Raw genomic sequence first — 17,349 nt, forward strand, 5'->3', positions numbered from 1 at the left:
GGCACATAGTAAGCAAGCATAGGTATCTGATAGATGAATTGGTATTTCTAAACTCACTGGTGTAACACAGACACTAAAGAATCATATCGGTCTCATGCCAAAGGAAGAAAGGTACTGAGGTGATTGAGTGGATTAGCCCAGACTAGTTTCCACTCTACCCCCTTTAAAAAATTATATGTACGGAAGATTTGTTCATTTGTTATCCCTATTTCTGCCACACAACATTCTCTTTCTTAAATCTAAAAAGTGTTAATTAACATGCCTACACACTGCACAATCCATTTTTATTGACCTCTGGTAGCTAGAATTAATGGAAATCAAGTCAATCATTAATCCAGGGTTGACTGTTGTTAAATAAGGTATTAACCCAAACTCAGTTTTGTCCAGGATGATGGATGAATAATTCTATTACAACTAGAAATACCACAGAATCCAATCTCTGATTCATTTTACCTTGTTTCCTGAAGCTGTGACATTTTGTGTATTTGAGATATTTTATGTATTTCCTGAGCTGTAGAAACCAGGATGCAAGGTCAGCCAGGGGCTCATCTTTCTGCTTCTGTCCCTATCGAGAGCCTTTACGACCCAAATCTGTTCAACAGGCCCACACCCTTCTTTCCCCAGCACTTTACCTTTTCTCCCCTGGACATTCACTCCCCAGTGTCTTTTCAAAATCTTCATGGCTTTCTGCTCACAGGAATCATACATACTTTTTAAAAATTTGAACATTCAAAAATATATGCTGTAGGATATGAAATCTATCCACACACCACTCCACTCACAAAAATAGATTCCAGATGGATTCAGGTGCTAAATATAAAAACTAAAACTATAAAAATATTGAAAAAAGTATAGACTATATTTACGACCTTGGGGTAAAGAAGGCCTTTTTAAATGAGACATAAAACATAAAAGCATAAGGAAAAAGACTGATGAATATGACCTCATAAAAATTAAAAACTATAAGGCAAAAGATATTGAAAAGAAAGTTTAAAAGACAAGCCATAGAATGGGTGAAATATTTGCTACATATACAGTAAAGGATATCCAGATTATCTAAGAACACCTACAAATGAGTAGAAAAACAGGAAAAGGGCATGAGGAAATACAAATGGCCAATAATCTTAGAATGAAGTTGTACAGGGATCTGTGTTTGTTCACCGCTGTCTCCAGCATCTAAAGCAGTGCCTCAATGTTTATGTAATGTTAAGTAAATGTAAAAACATGCATTCTGATTTTCAATCATGAAAATACAATTTAAAATAGAGATTTCTTTTGACCTATTGGATTGTTAAAAATTTAAAGTGTTGGCTAGGATGTGAGGACATGTACATACTCATGTGGTATTGGGAGTGTAAACAACACAATTTATTGAAGAGCAATTTGTCAATATCTACCAAGTACAAAAATGCATGCCTACCTTGGGAAATTATTGCGCTCATGTGCTTGTTCGAGAGTATCAATCACAACATTTCTGGAAATATCTGAAAGTTCTAAATGCCCTAAATACTCATCCATATGAAAATGAATAAACTATGATAAAATCAAACCAGGAAGCAGTTAAAAACAATGAGGTATGTCTCCATATACCAAATCCCAACACACAAAGAGAAACAGGCAAGTTGAATAACAATACGTATGGAGTGATACCCATAAAATAAAACTGTAGACACATGCATATATGCAAATGAATTTTTAAAAGTTTGGATATGAACTTTTTTTTTCTTACAACATATTCTGGACATCTTCCCATGTCAAAACATAAAAATTTACCTCATAGAAAGGTTGTATAATATTCCATTGGCTGGGTATAGAAAAATCTAATTGATTCCCAGATTGGCGAGTGTGTGTGTGTGTGTGTGTGTGTGTGTGTGTGTGTGTGTATGACAATGGTATAAAACCATTGTCATTTTAACCATTTTTAAGTATATAATTTAATGGCATTGATTAGATGACTATCATTTCCATTTTTTATTATAAATAATGCTGTAAATCTATATCCACATACATACTTTATACAAATGCATTTCTCTATAGGATAGAAAGCAATCATCTGCTAAAGGGTCAGTAAAAGGAGTGATAAAGAGAAATATGGGCTGGTCTTTTCCTAAGATTACTACATTATTATTAAACACATTTTAAACCTCTTAAAGAGATAGTGGATTTTCCAAAGCAAAAGTAGAAAAACAAAAAACTCTTATTTTTCTATGTTCATTCACACTGTCAAGTATATAAATACAAGCCAATAAAAGCAAAGGATAATTTGTCACTCAGAGTCTGGGCATACATATGCTAGACCCCAATAGAATCAGTTATCTGTTATCTGACAGCTTATCCTGAGTCTTTTTTTGCCAAACATACCACAAGCAATTGACCCTTACAGAGACAGACATAGCCTTAATGTTAGATCTAGTTTCCTAGTCTGGACTTCACAGTCACAGTGGAGGGTGACTTTCAGAAATTCACTTAATCCAGTGGCCTTATGTTCCTCTTCTGAAAAAAGCAAGGTCTAGCCTGGATGCTATAACTTGTATGGCCCAGGTCACACACAAGGTGTGCTGGCAGAAATGAGGTCAGCCTGCAGGTGCGGTGGGAGCCTGCAGATGGGAGCTCTGCTCTGAATCTGCCGGTTTCTTGCTTTGTGGCCCTGGTCAAGTTTCTTAACCACTGGCAAATTAATCTCTAAAGTTGTCTATTGGTACTTGTCTTACAGGATGTTGTGAAGATTCAATGAGATAAAACACAAAACCTGCCTCTCTTATGCCAGACACCAAAAATGCCCTCGGTAAACAGCAGCTTCAAGTGTTTTAAACACCAAAGCGTGTGTCAGTGTCACACGTCCAAGTTGCCAAATAATCCAATAATACCACAGCATTTATTATGTGCCAATCACATTCTGAGGATTTAACCTCTATTAATTTATTTAACCCTCTCAACAACCTATGAAATAAATACTATTGTTTCCACTTACAAAATGGGAAATAGGCACCCAGGGCAGGAAACTTACTCGGGATGACAGTTTCTAAATAGCATCACTTGGATCTGAACCTAGGTAATCTGCACTGTTCAGAGTCTGTATCCTTAACTGCTATTAAACTATCATATTTTTGTTTCAAATATATCTGTGTACTTATGAGCGTTGGTATAATATGGTATTTCCCCCTATTCTGATAGTTCCTCAATTTCGATCCCTGATACCAAAATCTCCTTCTTACCAAGATTTTAAAAATTAAGATTACTTTACTAAACAGTCAATTGACCTATGTTTAAAATGACTGCCAGATGCTACCTTGTTTTAAAGATGGCAATATAAAAAGAACGACTATAAGAAAAGGCATTATTACACTTCTCATTGGTCACTTATGACCTCTAAGATCACACTGTGATTTCTATGAGCCTAAGATGTTTTGGAACTCAATTGCTTAGAGAGTTACTGTTCCATAATGGGCAACACTCTAGTCCTTTAGCTATTTCCCTAGAGTTTCTACCTCAATATTGAATGGTTTTCCACGAGATCACATGTACTATTATACCAGCTCATAATATGTCCCTGAGTGGAAATATAGTTTGGACTGTTGATAGAGCATGCCTCAGTGTTTGGCAGCCTGGGATTCTGTTAATTTACCCAGTGTAAAAGGTTATTTTGTTTTCTTTCTTTAATTTACTTCTATCTCCATCTCTAGCACACCGGGAAAAGCTTTCCCTTCTAGCAAGTGGGCCCCCAATGGCAAGGAATGACCCAGTTACATGTCTGACCTGACCGTTTCATTCACAGGATACACAGCATGGTCAGCACAGCTTAAGTGTCTCTATGTTGCACCTCCATCTTCTCCTCCCAGCCATTAAGAATGCTGAGGGGACTCTGTTCTACCAATTGGGCAGCTTGATGTCTTATGCACAATCTTCCCTCAGGGGTCCTGCAGACTTAACATCTAAGGTCTCTTAGTCTGTGCTCGTTGGAAAATCCAAAGTTCCTGATGGCTAGATTCTGTCCCCTACTCTCTAGTTCCATGTTGTCCATCAACAAAATCTGCATAAATCTGAGTCTTAGTTGTGAGGAGGGAGCTCCTGAGCCCAGGCAAATCAGTAGATGTGGTGAAGTGTTTCTGAGCATTTCAAAATATTTAGAGAGACTGTATGTGCCCAGAGCATAGTAAAGATGTGGGTGTGGGAGGGTCAAGAGTGAGATTTTTTGCCTAAGCCAATACATAGGTGATCAGCCAAGATACTGTCTTATTTACACAAGCGTCTAGCATTTGGCTTGACACATAGAAGATATTCGACATTTTCTAACAGAAACAATCTTGTTTTGATCAGTGTCAGAGGGCTCTGAACCTTTGTAAAGCATCACTTATACATGTCCCACTAGAATACTACCATCCAAAGGGCAGGAACTGATACACCTTGGCACACGCCACAGAGTCTGGCACATTGCCTTGTTTATGGCATATCCTATTCTTGCAAAGGTATCATGGTCAACGAAGTGGTTTTCATGCTACCCAACTCTCGTTGTGGAACCTTTATACAATAAAGTCTTGTGTGAAAATCCAATGTAAAAAATTAAAGCTGAGCTAGTCTGGTTTAAGGAAGGGGTCCCAAGCTGTCTTCTGTCTCCTCACCCACGAAGTATCCCCTCAACAGGAGCCTCTAGAGACCATTTGAAAACTGGAAGAACTGGGTCCTTGAATCCTGACAGTCCTGGGTTTGAGTTCTCAGCTCTTGCTGCTTTCTAGTTGTCCTGGGCAAGTTGCCTTTTCCCTGAACCTCAGTTTCCCATCTGTAAAACAGGGATAATATGACCTAATTCCTTGATGCCAGGATTTAAAATAACTTGTAAAAGTAGCAAGTACATAGTAACCATTCAATAAAGTGTCCATCTTTATTACTAATCGTCAAATACCCCTTTTAATTCCTTTTTAAACACTTTTTCCCAAGGACAGAGAACAGAATGTCCTATGGAAACATAGTTCCCTTGGGGATGCAAGTACTGCAGTTTCAGTGAAGTGTTACGTGAGTCAAAATATTTTCCCTATTTATCACTGTTCTTTGAACGATCTGTTTAAAAAACAACAACAACAAAGCCATAATGACAAAATCCTTCTAAAACTTTGTATTTTCCAGCGAGCACAAACTAAGACACCCTCAATACTAGATACATTAGAAATCACCATCTAGTCTTTATCGTTGTCCATACGTACAAGGGCAGTCCCATCTCCTCAGCATCCGGGGCTCCAGCTGCTTCCTGCAGCACCATCCCATTACACCCTTTTGGCTCCAAGTCTCTTTTCCCATTCACTTTGCCTGATTTCCTATCCTCTCACCTGTTTGGTAACATTCAAAGCTTTGTTCAAGTATCAGCTCTCCTGATAAGCCTTTCTCAACTTTACCAAGCACACTGGAGGCCAGGCCTTTGTTGCAGTGGTTTTTCCATGAAGGTGACTGTGTATAAGGCTCCCAAGCCCCAGTTCCTTAAGAGAAAGGTCCAGGTTATGTTCTTCATATCCTCCCACACGGGTTCTGATAGACAGCTCAATAAATGTTTGTTGAACAAATATATAAATGACTTTAAAAGTCAAATTGGGTTAATGACCCAAGTCTATCAGTTACCAAGATATAATTGTGGATCCTCCAGATTTTCCATCTATAAAATCTATTTGTTCTCAGCTCTAAAATAGGAATGTAATTCCAGAAATGGTTGTTTGACCTTATTTCTTAAAAGAAATCTTTATTGTAATGCAAGATGAATTATAAAATTATCAGAAATTTTATAGAAAATTTTAAAGAAAACCATAGAAAACAAATCTGTTGTTTTCCAATCAGTCATGAATATCTAGGGTAATTATGCCTACCCTTGGATAAAGCAAGAAGTCTTTAACAGTGGTACAAGGTCTTCCATGATCTGCTCGCTTTGCCTCCTCTATCCCTTTTACTCTCCCCTCTCCAGACACACTAAATTTCTTTGTTCCTCGAGGTCAGTACGCACCTTCACCACCCGGCGTTTGAATGTGCTATTTATTGCCGTGTTTGTCCCTTTCGCCTGGCTACCTGGCTGATGTCTATTTATCCCTCAGGTCTCAGCCTCCATATACGCTCACAGGGCTAATCACATCTGTATTTATTGGATGTCTCTTCCCTCTGGCCCACCCCTCGGATTGTCAGGGCAGGAACCATGTCTTTTACCTTTATATACATATGCCAGCACATGCCACAAACTATATTAAGCATTCAATAAATGTTTGCTGAATAAATTGAATTAATTCATCTAGACAAAAAGAGAAAATGTCTATCCTTTGAGACATTTCACTATACTTTATGGCTCTGTTTTCACTCACAGCAGCATTCAGTATGGTTAACAACGACCTCAGTGAGGAAAGTTAACATGGCCAGTCTGTTCTACTCACTTCTTATCTCTGGGAACACCTGCAGTCACAGTAATTACCCTTGACCAAACTGACCACTAAATTTCTGAAATGTTCACTAATTAATAATGTTATTTTGTACTCCAAAGTCAGTAGGTCAGGATGTATCAAGCTGAAAGCATTGTTTAAAGTAAATATGAAGATTCATAATGTGCACTGGTTTGTACCCTGGCTGGTCACACAGCAATGTGACCAGCTCCCCTCAGCGGAGGTACCGTTCACAGTTGGAAAGGAACATGCATCTATCTGTAGGGTCCTCACTGAGGGAGGACAAGAAAGCCTACACTGACCTCTCTCGTCTTTATATATATATCTATAGATATATAAAGATATATCTATAGATATATATATATAGATATATATATATCTATATCTATATCTATATATATCATTATCTTTCTATTCCTGCACTGTATCCTTTGCTTAATAACTCTTAGCTGTGATTATGACTTTTGAGTCATGAATCCTTCTAGCAATTCACTAGTGGGTGGTCCTGGGACTCCAAAACAGCCTCCTTCTTGAACTGCTGCCCTTCTTCAATGTCTATGACACCACTTTTCATTTCCCTCCTACCTCATTACTGATTTTCTATCTCCTTTGCTAGCTTCTATCTCTACTGGATTCTAAATGGTATAGTGTCCTACAGCTTTATTCTGGCCTTCTTTTATCTCTACTCTCTTGTTAGATTATTTCATTAGTCCCATAGGTTTCAATACCATCTGTATGTTGATGACTCTCGAGTTTATTTCCACAGCCAAACCTCTCCCCTGAACTCCACATACATACCCAGCTGTCTACTGGACATACCCACTAAGGATTTCAAACTTATTTAAAAAAAATTATCTATATCAGAGCTCTTGATTTTACCTCAGACACTTGGTTGCCCAAGCATAAAACCTAAAGGTCATCCTGGGTTTTTTATTATTTCCTGATTTCTTCCCACTCCTCTCCCAACCTATTAGCAAGTGGTGTTGATTTTACTTCCAAAACAAATCTCTGACCCTTTCGCTTTTCTCCATTTCTAATCGAAATCACCATCATCAACATTTGCCTGATTGTAATTGGATATCCGCTCTGCTTCTATACTTGCCCCTTCCTAAGTAATTCTGTATTCGGCAGCCATAGTTATCTTTCTTCAACCCTACATCAGATCACACTATTCTGCTTCAAACCCTTCAATTCTATTCTCGGAACAGAATTCAAACTCTCCATGTTTGAACTGGCTTGTAAGGCTCTCTATGAACTGTCCCCCTGCACACCTCTCCAAATTCATCCAAGACTACTCTCCACTTGCTCATGGTGCTTCAGCTTTACTGGTTTCGTTTCTATTCTTAGAACAAGGCAGAGCCCTTTCCATCTTCAGGCCTTTGCACTCACCACCGGCTTCTACACTTTGAATCAGAGTATGCTGTAGTCTGAAAACACGCTTCGTAGGTACATTTAGAAGTACATGTTCTTAAAACTCAAAAGATGACCAAGCCCAGCAAAATGTTAAGGTAAGAATGTTGTATTTCCCAGTTTATCTTCCCGGTTTATCTTAAATAAGAAGGAACTTACCAAACAAATGATAAATCAGCTAAGTTTATCTCTAGGTTATCTCTAGGTCAGTAAGATTATTCACCTGAGCCCCTAAAAGTAAGCGAGAACAATAAAATGTGTTCCCTAGTTGAACAACCTTTATCTGAAATTTAACTCCATGTGTACCTGGTATTAAGGGGTAAATAAATCTTTCTAACTAAAAATGAGAAAACTCCTGTGAAATTGCCACATTAAAATGATGTGTTTCCCATATGTTCCCAGGTGTCTACACTTTCACAAGAGTGAATACCCGCCTTTAAAAGCATTTTAATGGTTGGTCTCAACTGAATTACCAATAATCGGCAAGGGAATGAATATTTAATAGGAACTAAAAATTCAAGTTAAGATATCTTCAATAGTCTATCTATCTGTGTATTTCCAAAAATTGTGCCTTTCTGAACCACTCACTACAAGAATAATTAAACATGTCGAATGCTTGCATCTTAAATCTGTACAACATTCCTGAGTATGGAAGGGAAAAAAGACACTTAAAATTGAGGGTGTTCAAATCTGTGCTCAACTTTTTTGGGGGGGTGGGTGTTAGCTTCATCACATGATCTGTTCTCTTTTTACAGTCTCTTAATAGACACTTGGATTATGCTTGTGCAGTTTAAATAAAACCAGGAATATTTACTTAAATTCTTCTTAATGGAGGTGTGTGTATATTCTATATTAACCCTCTTTTAATACATGTTTGGTTAGCATTTTGGGAGAGTGAAGGGGAGAACATAACCACTTTGGGCTTGTCAGTGAATAATTTGATTATGTCCTTTACTGCCTGAAAAACAATAACTACACTGCTGCCTCTTCCTCCACTTATCTGGAGTTACGGCATAATGAAGTTGTCTAACTCTACCTCTCTAAGTTATCACATTAACTATCATAAAATAGTTTTAGCAAAAAAAGGTTACAGTGCAACAATTTAATTTTCTTGAGAAACTGAAGTACTTAATACATACAATATGTGTAACTGTATAAAATTATATAAAGTCACATATATGTAACTAAGTGTATATATAAAATCATATATCCTACATACTTACACAATAACATACTATATACACTATACTATATAAAAGTGTATTTATATTCATCTTTCATTTACTATGCATGGAAAAGCTCTTCAGCTCTGATCCTTCGATTGCCTGTCACATTGAAGCAGCAAATATTCGGGCCTAGGATACAAAGATGAACAAAACCTGGTCCCTGTTCTCCTGGTGCAACATAGCTAGAGCTACTGGAAGATGCTTAGGAAGAGAAGCACAAAGAAATTCCAACTCTGCTCAGGAGACTAGCAAAAGGCTTCCAGGATGAGGTACCATTTCGAACTAAGCCTTAGTTAACTGAATAAAATGCTCAAGTGGCCTATAACATTCATAACTGCTCTAAAAATGTGACGTTGCTAAATTTCACCTGCTGTATTCATAACGTACCCATGCACTTAGAAAGGAGTCTTATGCATGCATCTGGGTAACCATCAGTTCGCATGACTTCGGTTGTGCTCCCTAAGTGTGGTTCTAATTTCTTCAGAGAGATTCCTGTCAGAAAAATTTAAAAACTGGGAAAGCAACTAATTGAAAACTCTTTAAACAAATAGAAGAGTTAGTTGGTTTCTTCTACTGAATTCTGTGATAGGTTAAACCCTCCAAATATGTAAGCACTATTGTTAATACCTTTATACCCCACCAGGAAGGCCGTTATCTTCGGCTCTGGGTAAATTCATGATAAGTCTGTGGAGCCAATTTGAGGGCAACTTGTTTGAAGTTGGCGGCACTTTCCCTCGATGCAGGGAAGACTAAGCCCTCCCCATTGAGCTTGACAAAGTTATGTATGTGAAAGTTCACAGAACAGATTAGTTGTACTTTAATTTAAACATCTGACATTCAGAGATGAGAAACATTTTTAATGTGCAACTCATGTCTGTTTTATTTTAACACAGACTTAAATTAGGACTTCCTAACCTCTCAGCAGACAATTATATTGTATCACATTGAATTGCTAAGGACCTAGTCACTATATAGGAAGATTTAATTCCCTTCCTCTAACTCAAATGCATGTTGATATTTGATATATTTTTTAAAAATTTTACTTTAAGATTCTTTTTATACTTTGCATTCTTAGAGAAGGACATTCTAAACATACAAACTGAAAGAAGGAAACAGAGCTAATGGCAGTTATCTCTCAACTCTATATACTGCTGTCACCACAGTGTTACCTCCAGACACACATATTCACTGACTAGGAACGAAAACCAAACACCTTTTAGATGCTGCTACATAAATTTGAAGTGGGTCCTTATCAGCTCTCTGTGATTTTAGACTAACAGTTCCTAATCCTATCAGTCTATAACTCTTTTCATGTCCAATATTTTGCAGCTCCGCCTTTACCATGCTGGCATTAAATTAATAGAAAATATAACATTTATATACAGAATTTCAAAAAGACCAACTTAATATTCAAAGTGTATATAGAAAAAAAATAAAAGGAAAGCAACTTATAATAAAATATGGCATCAGTATATAAAAACTTGGGCATGATCCAAGAGGCGACATCATGAAACAGTCAGATGCTTATACCTTTATAGCTATCCCTCTAAATCCATGGGTGATCGATCGGTTGCTGGACCCCTGTGGATACCAAAATTCGAGGATGCTCATATCCTCATCTGCAACAATGTAACTTTTTTTTCAAATGTTTTTGATCTGTGTTTGGTTGAATGTGGAAACCACAGATAAAGAAGGCAGATTGTAGCTGAGTACAGTGAATGCATCTATTACAAATGCAGACTAATTCAGCTGTGTAGTCACTGGTGTCAGGATTTTATGAATGTGAAATATCTCTCAGTCAAGTTCAGAGAGAAACAAAATGAAATTTTCCCTCAATTTATCTATAGTTACATTCTTGAAAAGTTCAATATATATTAAAATTGTAGGAAAAAGTATTTTTTGTTGGTATGAAAAACAGAGCTCAGATCATTGTAAGCTTGTCTTTAACCTATGTAGGGCATTAGAAAATATGGGGGACAAGTTTTCATTGTGCATGACCGTTCTGAACATTGCTAACAAGATCAGGAGGATGCATCAGAAGGCCCTTCCCATCCCAAAGATGTTTAAGTTATGGCCTACAACTCCCTCATTTTCCAAAATTCCCTCTAGGGGGGGCTACTTCTCTTAATGAGAACCACTGTTCTCAATTCAGGAGATGGCAGTTTGGTGGATGGGTGTCTTGTAAGTGTGCAAGCCAGGATCTCAACCTTCTTTTGTCTCATAATCAAAGAATTTTGGCATATAGAAAAAAAAATTTTTTTAAGTCTACGCCAAAAAATAGAATTCAAACTGCTTCAGATAAAACTGGAATACAGAAATGAAGGAATTCCACAGATCACTCAGCACATAAAAAACATTTAATATAGGCCTTTCTTGGATGATAGAGAATGTTTGTCAACTTTTTCAGAATCACAGGGGTTAGGGACAAGATGTGTAGGAGGAGAGGGTAGGCGACAATAACGGAGAAAAAGGTTAACTGGAGAAACTTTTCCCTAAAGCAAAGAGGTTTAAGGGTTTATTCACTATTTGGCATAAGAATGACTGCTTCAAATTACTCGAGTCCTTTACAAACGATGGACAATTCATTCAATCTCAATTCTTTGCAGGTAAATTGGGGGATAATCATGGTATTTCATACCATTGTTAGAGTGATTAAATGAAACATATGTAAAGTGCCAGGTAAATAGTAAAATCCACTTGATGTTGGCTGTCATTTTTTAAAAGTTTCAAATGTCACTAACCCCTAGAGTATTTGTTTAGATATATTTGAGATTTGGAATAAAATTTGTTACTATATATAAGAAGCAGAGTACAATTCTGTGTTACTTTTAGGATATTCTGTTTCAGTTTTCTCTTTTGAAATACACTACAAACATAGGGGAAATCTAAATCATTTTCTTATTACAAAAAAAGGCAGTGTCTTTAAAAAAAACTCTGGTTATAAAACAAGGCTGATATCCAGAAGATGTTTCAGAAGAAAACTTTGCATTTCAATTTAAAGAAGGAGAAAGACTTGCTAAACCAATATAACTTTAAATCACAAATAAGTATTATTCCTATATTCCTAGCTTTTAGTGATTTTCTTGATAGTCCTCAATAAAAGTCTCCTTTTACATCACAAAGAGCATTTTATATAGGATCTCAAGCAAACTGGCTTTATGATCACACTTGAGAAATGAACAGTGTGACAGAAAACAAAATGTGTGGCAAAATTTAAGACACAATGTCCCCCCCCACCCCCTAAGGGCAGATCACCAGCCAAAAAACCAAAATCTACCCAAGTCAAGGACAGGAGACAATAAGAGATCTATGTATGTGGACACAGTACATGCATCTTTGGGGCAGGAATCTAAGCCAGTTCTGGGGAGATTCCTGATTAGAAATTGTATAAAGACTCCTGGCAGAGGAATTAAATAAATATCTGCTGAATGAATATATGAAGGTGAGAGTCCTTGAGGAAAAAGCATGAGAAATAAATTCTCTCTTATACTTTAAACACAACAATGAAAAATTGATAATACAGTGATCCTTTATCATCATCGTCTCAACATAAGATCTATCCTCTTAGCAAAATTTTAAGTATATATTATCTATGATTATTATCTATGATTTACGGTGATCTCTAGGACGTATCCATCTTGTACAATCAAAACTTTGTATCCTTTGACAAATCCTATAGTAATCTTTCAAACCACTAATTCCAGTACTCATTTGTGACTAGTATAAGATTCAGAAGAGCTGCTTTTTTCTTAGCATACATATCTCATGAAATTATAAATCAGTAGTCTTTTGGAAGGCAATTTGGTTACATGTATCAAATATATAAAACTGCCTAAGGCCTAGTAATTTGCTTTTTGGAAACGTATCCCTAATAGCAGCTCTTATGTAGCACTATGTGCCAGGAATTATTTTAACAACCCAGGGTCACAGCGGGACAAAGTAGAGAATCTAGAATTTGAACTTGGGCACTGTGGTTCCAGAGTATGTGCTCTGACAACTTTTCCAGTCTCAGCTATGAAGATGTTCACTATGGCACTGTTTATAACAGGAAAATTTTAGATACAAACTAAATGTCCATCAGTGGAGTGTGAGTAAAGTAAACAATAGTATATCCATTGATAGGGCACAAAGCAGGCATTAAAAATCAAGTTTTAGAACATGTTTGCATGGATAAACAAGATATTTGGCTCAGTGGAGAGGTGGGGGAGGCAAGAAATAGTGCTTATAGTGATTCCAATCCACTAAATGTTTCTTTTGGATGGAGAGATTTTAATTTTCTTCTTGGTGCTTTGCTCTATTTTCTAAATTTCTGAATGAACTTAAATTCCTTTTGTACTCAGGAAAAAAAATTACTAATAACAAATTCCTCTCTAGGTCAGCATAGCCCTCAAAATATACTACAAGTCATACATATAACTTAAAATATTCTAGTAGCCATAACTACATTAACAAAAGTAAAAGGAACAGGTGAAATTAATTTTTAAGTATTTCTTATTTAACCTATATATCTAAAATGTTATCATTTCAACATAATATTAAAATAGTAATGGAATATTTTACTTCTTTGTATTGTCTTCAGTCACTTTAGGACATTTCAATTTGGTCTAGCCTCATTTCAACTGTTCATCAGCCAAGTGGCTAAGGGGTACTGTAATTGATAACACAGCTACAGATACGTGGCAGAAGTTATACTTTCAGATCAAATGGGCCCAAACCATGACCCTGAAACCCTCCACTAACAACCTCAATCTCCGTGTAACCATCTACAACCAATTTAAGCTGCTGCTTTATAGAAAAAAAGATGTGCCTGAGAAATAGGAGAATCTAAGTTTGAATCCTCCCTCAAACACTTATCAGCTATGTGATCTTCAGCAAGTTAATTAACTTCTCCGTGACTCATTTCACCTGTTCTATAAATGATGATAATGCCTACTTTGAGTTGAGATTGAAATAATGTGTTAAAACACCTAATACTTGGAAAACATTTGATAAGAGATTTTTATTATCTGCCCCTTGCCATTTGTAACCTTCCTCATTCGGATAAAGATTAGACTTAGCAGAAGGCAAGTCGAGATTCTTAAAACACAGATGGTAGGAAATCTCATTTTAAGTGGTCCTAGAATGAATTTTTTGGAATGTGAAGAGCTAAACTGGAGAAATCCACAATAAATACATTTGTATTTACAGGCTACTTGATGGCAGGGAACATCTTTGCTTGCTTCCCACAGCTTTTGCTCAGCAAATATTCAATCCATTAAACAAACAGATATAAATCACTGAATATGTACCAACCATTTTGCTATACAAAGAGCTAAGAGTAAAAAAAAAAAAAAGAGGTGCTTCCTTAATTGATTGGATGGAGAAATGAATGAATGAATGAATACATGAACACTACACTTTTACTGATTTTTCTCATTTGTCAGGTTTTTTTTTTTTTGAGTTGCTTTTCATTTCACATAGATTTTCTTTACAATGTCATCACATAGTGGGGTTCCCTCGAAAAGACTCAACTGAAATATGGTCAGTCTACTATGGCTGAGTAAACATGTGCTCAACTTTTGTGTGGGTTTTTAACACTTCAAAATAAAAAACTGAAAATCATCAAATATAATAGGTGATTATCATAACATGTATTGACGGTTTTATAGCATCACTGTTTATAACAAAGATCAGTAACTATACAGATTTGCCCCAGAGTGGTGAAAGACTAAGAAAATTCAGATAATCAAGAGGATAAAATATTACATAGCAACCAATTCATATCTGCAGACTTTGTCAACTCATGGAAATATGTAGTGAAATAATGTGAATCAGGGAAAAAAGCAGAATAGAATCCATGATTACAACAATGAAAATGTGATATGCACTTACAAAAATTAAAAATGCATTTGGCAAGATAGGAATATTACTTTCTTCCCTAGTGGGTAGGTTGCCCATGTTCTTAACAAAAAAAAAAAAAAAAGGAAAAGAACACATACGATAAGTCCAGTTTGCTAAGCAAAGTTATCTTACACTAGAGAGCAGGTTGGCCGGGGAAAATCGCCTATCTAGTGAAAAGAGTGCCAGCAAAGGGGCATTGTCTTTTGATGCTCATGCTAACATGCAAATACTCTGGCAACTGACTCCCAGCTACCAGTGTGCAGTTTAACCTACCACTTGGAACTGAATAGCAGATTTGGGATTTTTCTTAATCTGAATAATTATTCAGAACAACTCAATGCAAACATTTGACTACTAGTGTCAGATTTTATTTTTACACGATAACTCCTCAGTCCTGTATCACAGGAGTGATACAAGGTTTAAAAAAAAAAAAAAAGCCTGCTGTCCTTCACTATTGCTGTTGTCCGATATTATGCAGGATAGATCATAAGAGCTGGTTCACATTGAGAGTCCTCAGCTTTCTTTCACAAGTACTATGTGATTAAAAAAATAAAAACTTACCAAATCATTTAAGTACTTAAAATTAACAACATCCTCATCATCTTGTGGTTTAAATGATGACTGAACAATAACTCAAGCTAGTTGTGTTCTACATTTCCTTTATTAACATAATTAGCATTCTTAGATCTTTTAAAATTGTTCTTCTCTAGCCTTAGGGGGAAATGATTTCAAAAGGCTGAATACATATGCTGATTCAAGATATGATTTCTCACACATCCAACCTCTTTAAGTTTGGATTATAGAGCAATATAGAGTAAAACTGGCACCAGTTCTTTGACAATGTTGTTTAAAAACTAAGGTACTATTATACACATATACACTTATGCATTGCACATAAGTAAATTTATGTAATACTTCTTTAATATAAAAACCCTGACTTTAATTTTTTGGGAAAGAACATAAATATGGTAATTAAGAGATTCCCTAGTGGCTGAAAAGCTCAGAACCCAGGTAGGGTTTGAACTCACCTTATAAACTGTTGAGATCCAAACTGCATAAGCTTGACAAAACTAGATTTAAGCATTAAGTTTTCTGGTAATTTCTTTGTGGGTACCAATAAAAGAAGATTAAGAAATAATATATGATAAAATTATTTGCTTTGCCTCCAAATGTCTAAGCCTTGAGGTAGTGATCTGAGTGCCAATCTGATTTAAAAACTCACCATCTGGGTGATCGTAGGCAAAATAATTTCTCTATGATCGAATTCTCCATCTATAAAAGTGAGAACTACTTAATACAACATAGTTATATGTTCATACTTAATATAGTTTCTAAATTACAATAAAGCAATTAAACAATAAACGTGAAAATGCCAAAAGCATTATCAATCACTGTTAACATACATTATCCAGCAATTGTCTTATTCAAATAAATAATTTTTAAAACAGCCTTTAACACTATCTGAGCCACTTTTTTTGCATAATTTTAAGCATTTGGGCTAATTATACACGACTCCAATCTTACCAACAGAACTGTACTATTTAAGACAAACTTGAAAAGTGATGGTTTTGCCATAACTTTAAACCATAGGGCTAATTATACATGACATAGCAATTTCACCAAGAGAACTGCACTATTTTAATTTTTAAAAGACCTGAAGAAATGATACTAACAGTCTGAATCATATTTAAAGAGGTCAACAAAAAGGGAAACCTGAGATGGATAAATGAACTTCCTTGGCAGAAGTTTATTTAGAAAAGGAACTAAAATACACATTCCAGGCAACCAATGTCTGCAAGATCCAAACACACACACACACACACACACCCGCCATTAACTCATAGGACTTCAATGACAGCGGAGACTCTTAGTAAAAAATCAGGTCTTCCTACCACTACTCCCCTAACAAAACAACACAACACACATAAGCAGAGAACAACCAACAAGCAAGACACTGGTGTATCCATTTGGAGCCCCTCTGAGTAGCTTCACAGAGAGTGGGCACGAAGCTAAGGCGTATTCAATGAATGAAAGCGAGGACTAAGGGTTTAGAAAAGTGCAGGAGACGGACCCTACCTTTCACAGATTTCCCAATACTGTGTAAGTGAGTGATAGAACTGTAGTTTTGGGCAACACTCTTCAAAAACGCTTCCATCTCTTCCTGGTGGTGGTAGCTGAAATCCAGCGCAGCTACCAAAGGCAGCAGCAGCCCTAGCCAGAGGCGGGCGAAGTCCATGTTCTAGAGATGAATAAAAATGACAATAAAGCTGAGAACAGAGAAGGGCGGGGGCTGGGGAGTAGGGGACTGGTGTGGACCATACTGGCTCCGGCACAGTACTCTGGTGTCAAGTCTCCTGACACTACTGCTCCCTACTTAAGGAGGTAAAAGTTGGAAGCAGCACCTTCGGGAGTTAGTGTAACCGGAA

General features: G+C 36.5%; 1 protein-coding gene across 2 annotated transcripts in view; it reads right to left on the reverse strand.

Annotated features, from left to right (window-relative positions):
* CPM (carboxypeptidase M) overlaps nt 1-17,349 on the reverse strand; it is a 57,449-nt gene that overhangs the window by 39,623 nt on the left and 477 nt on the right. The window contains exons 1-2 of one of the 2 annotated variants that reach the window (XM_006923725.3): nt 17,326-17,349; nt 17,000-17,162 (exon numbers count right to left, since the gene is read on the reverse strand). In XM_006923725.3, coding sequence (XP_006923787.1) covers nt 17,000-17,159 — 160 coding nt within the window. In that variant the 5' untranslated portion in view covers nt 17,160-17,162; nt 17,326-17,349. The remainder of the gene's footprint in view (nt 1-16,999; nt 17,163-17,325) is intronic. The other variant, XM_025040954.1, reaches the window with a different exon arrangement.

The sequence above is a fragment of the Pteropus alecto genome, unplaced genomic scaffold, assembly GCF_000325575.1.
Source record: "Pteropus alecto unplaced genomic scaffold, ASM32557v1 scaffold76, whole genome shotgun sequence".
In the NCBI taxonomy this organism is placed as follows: Eukaryota; Metazoa; Chordata; class Mammalia; order Chiroptera; family Pteropodidae; genus Pteropus; species Pteropus alecto.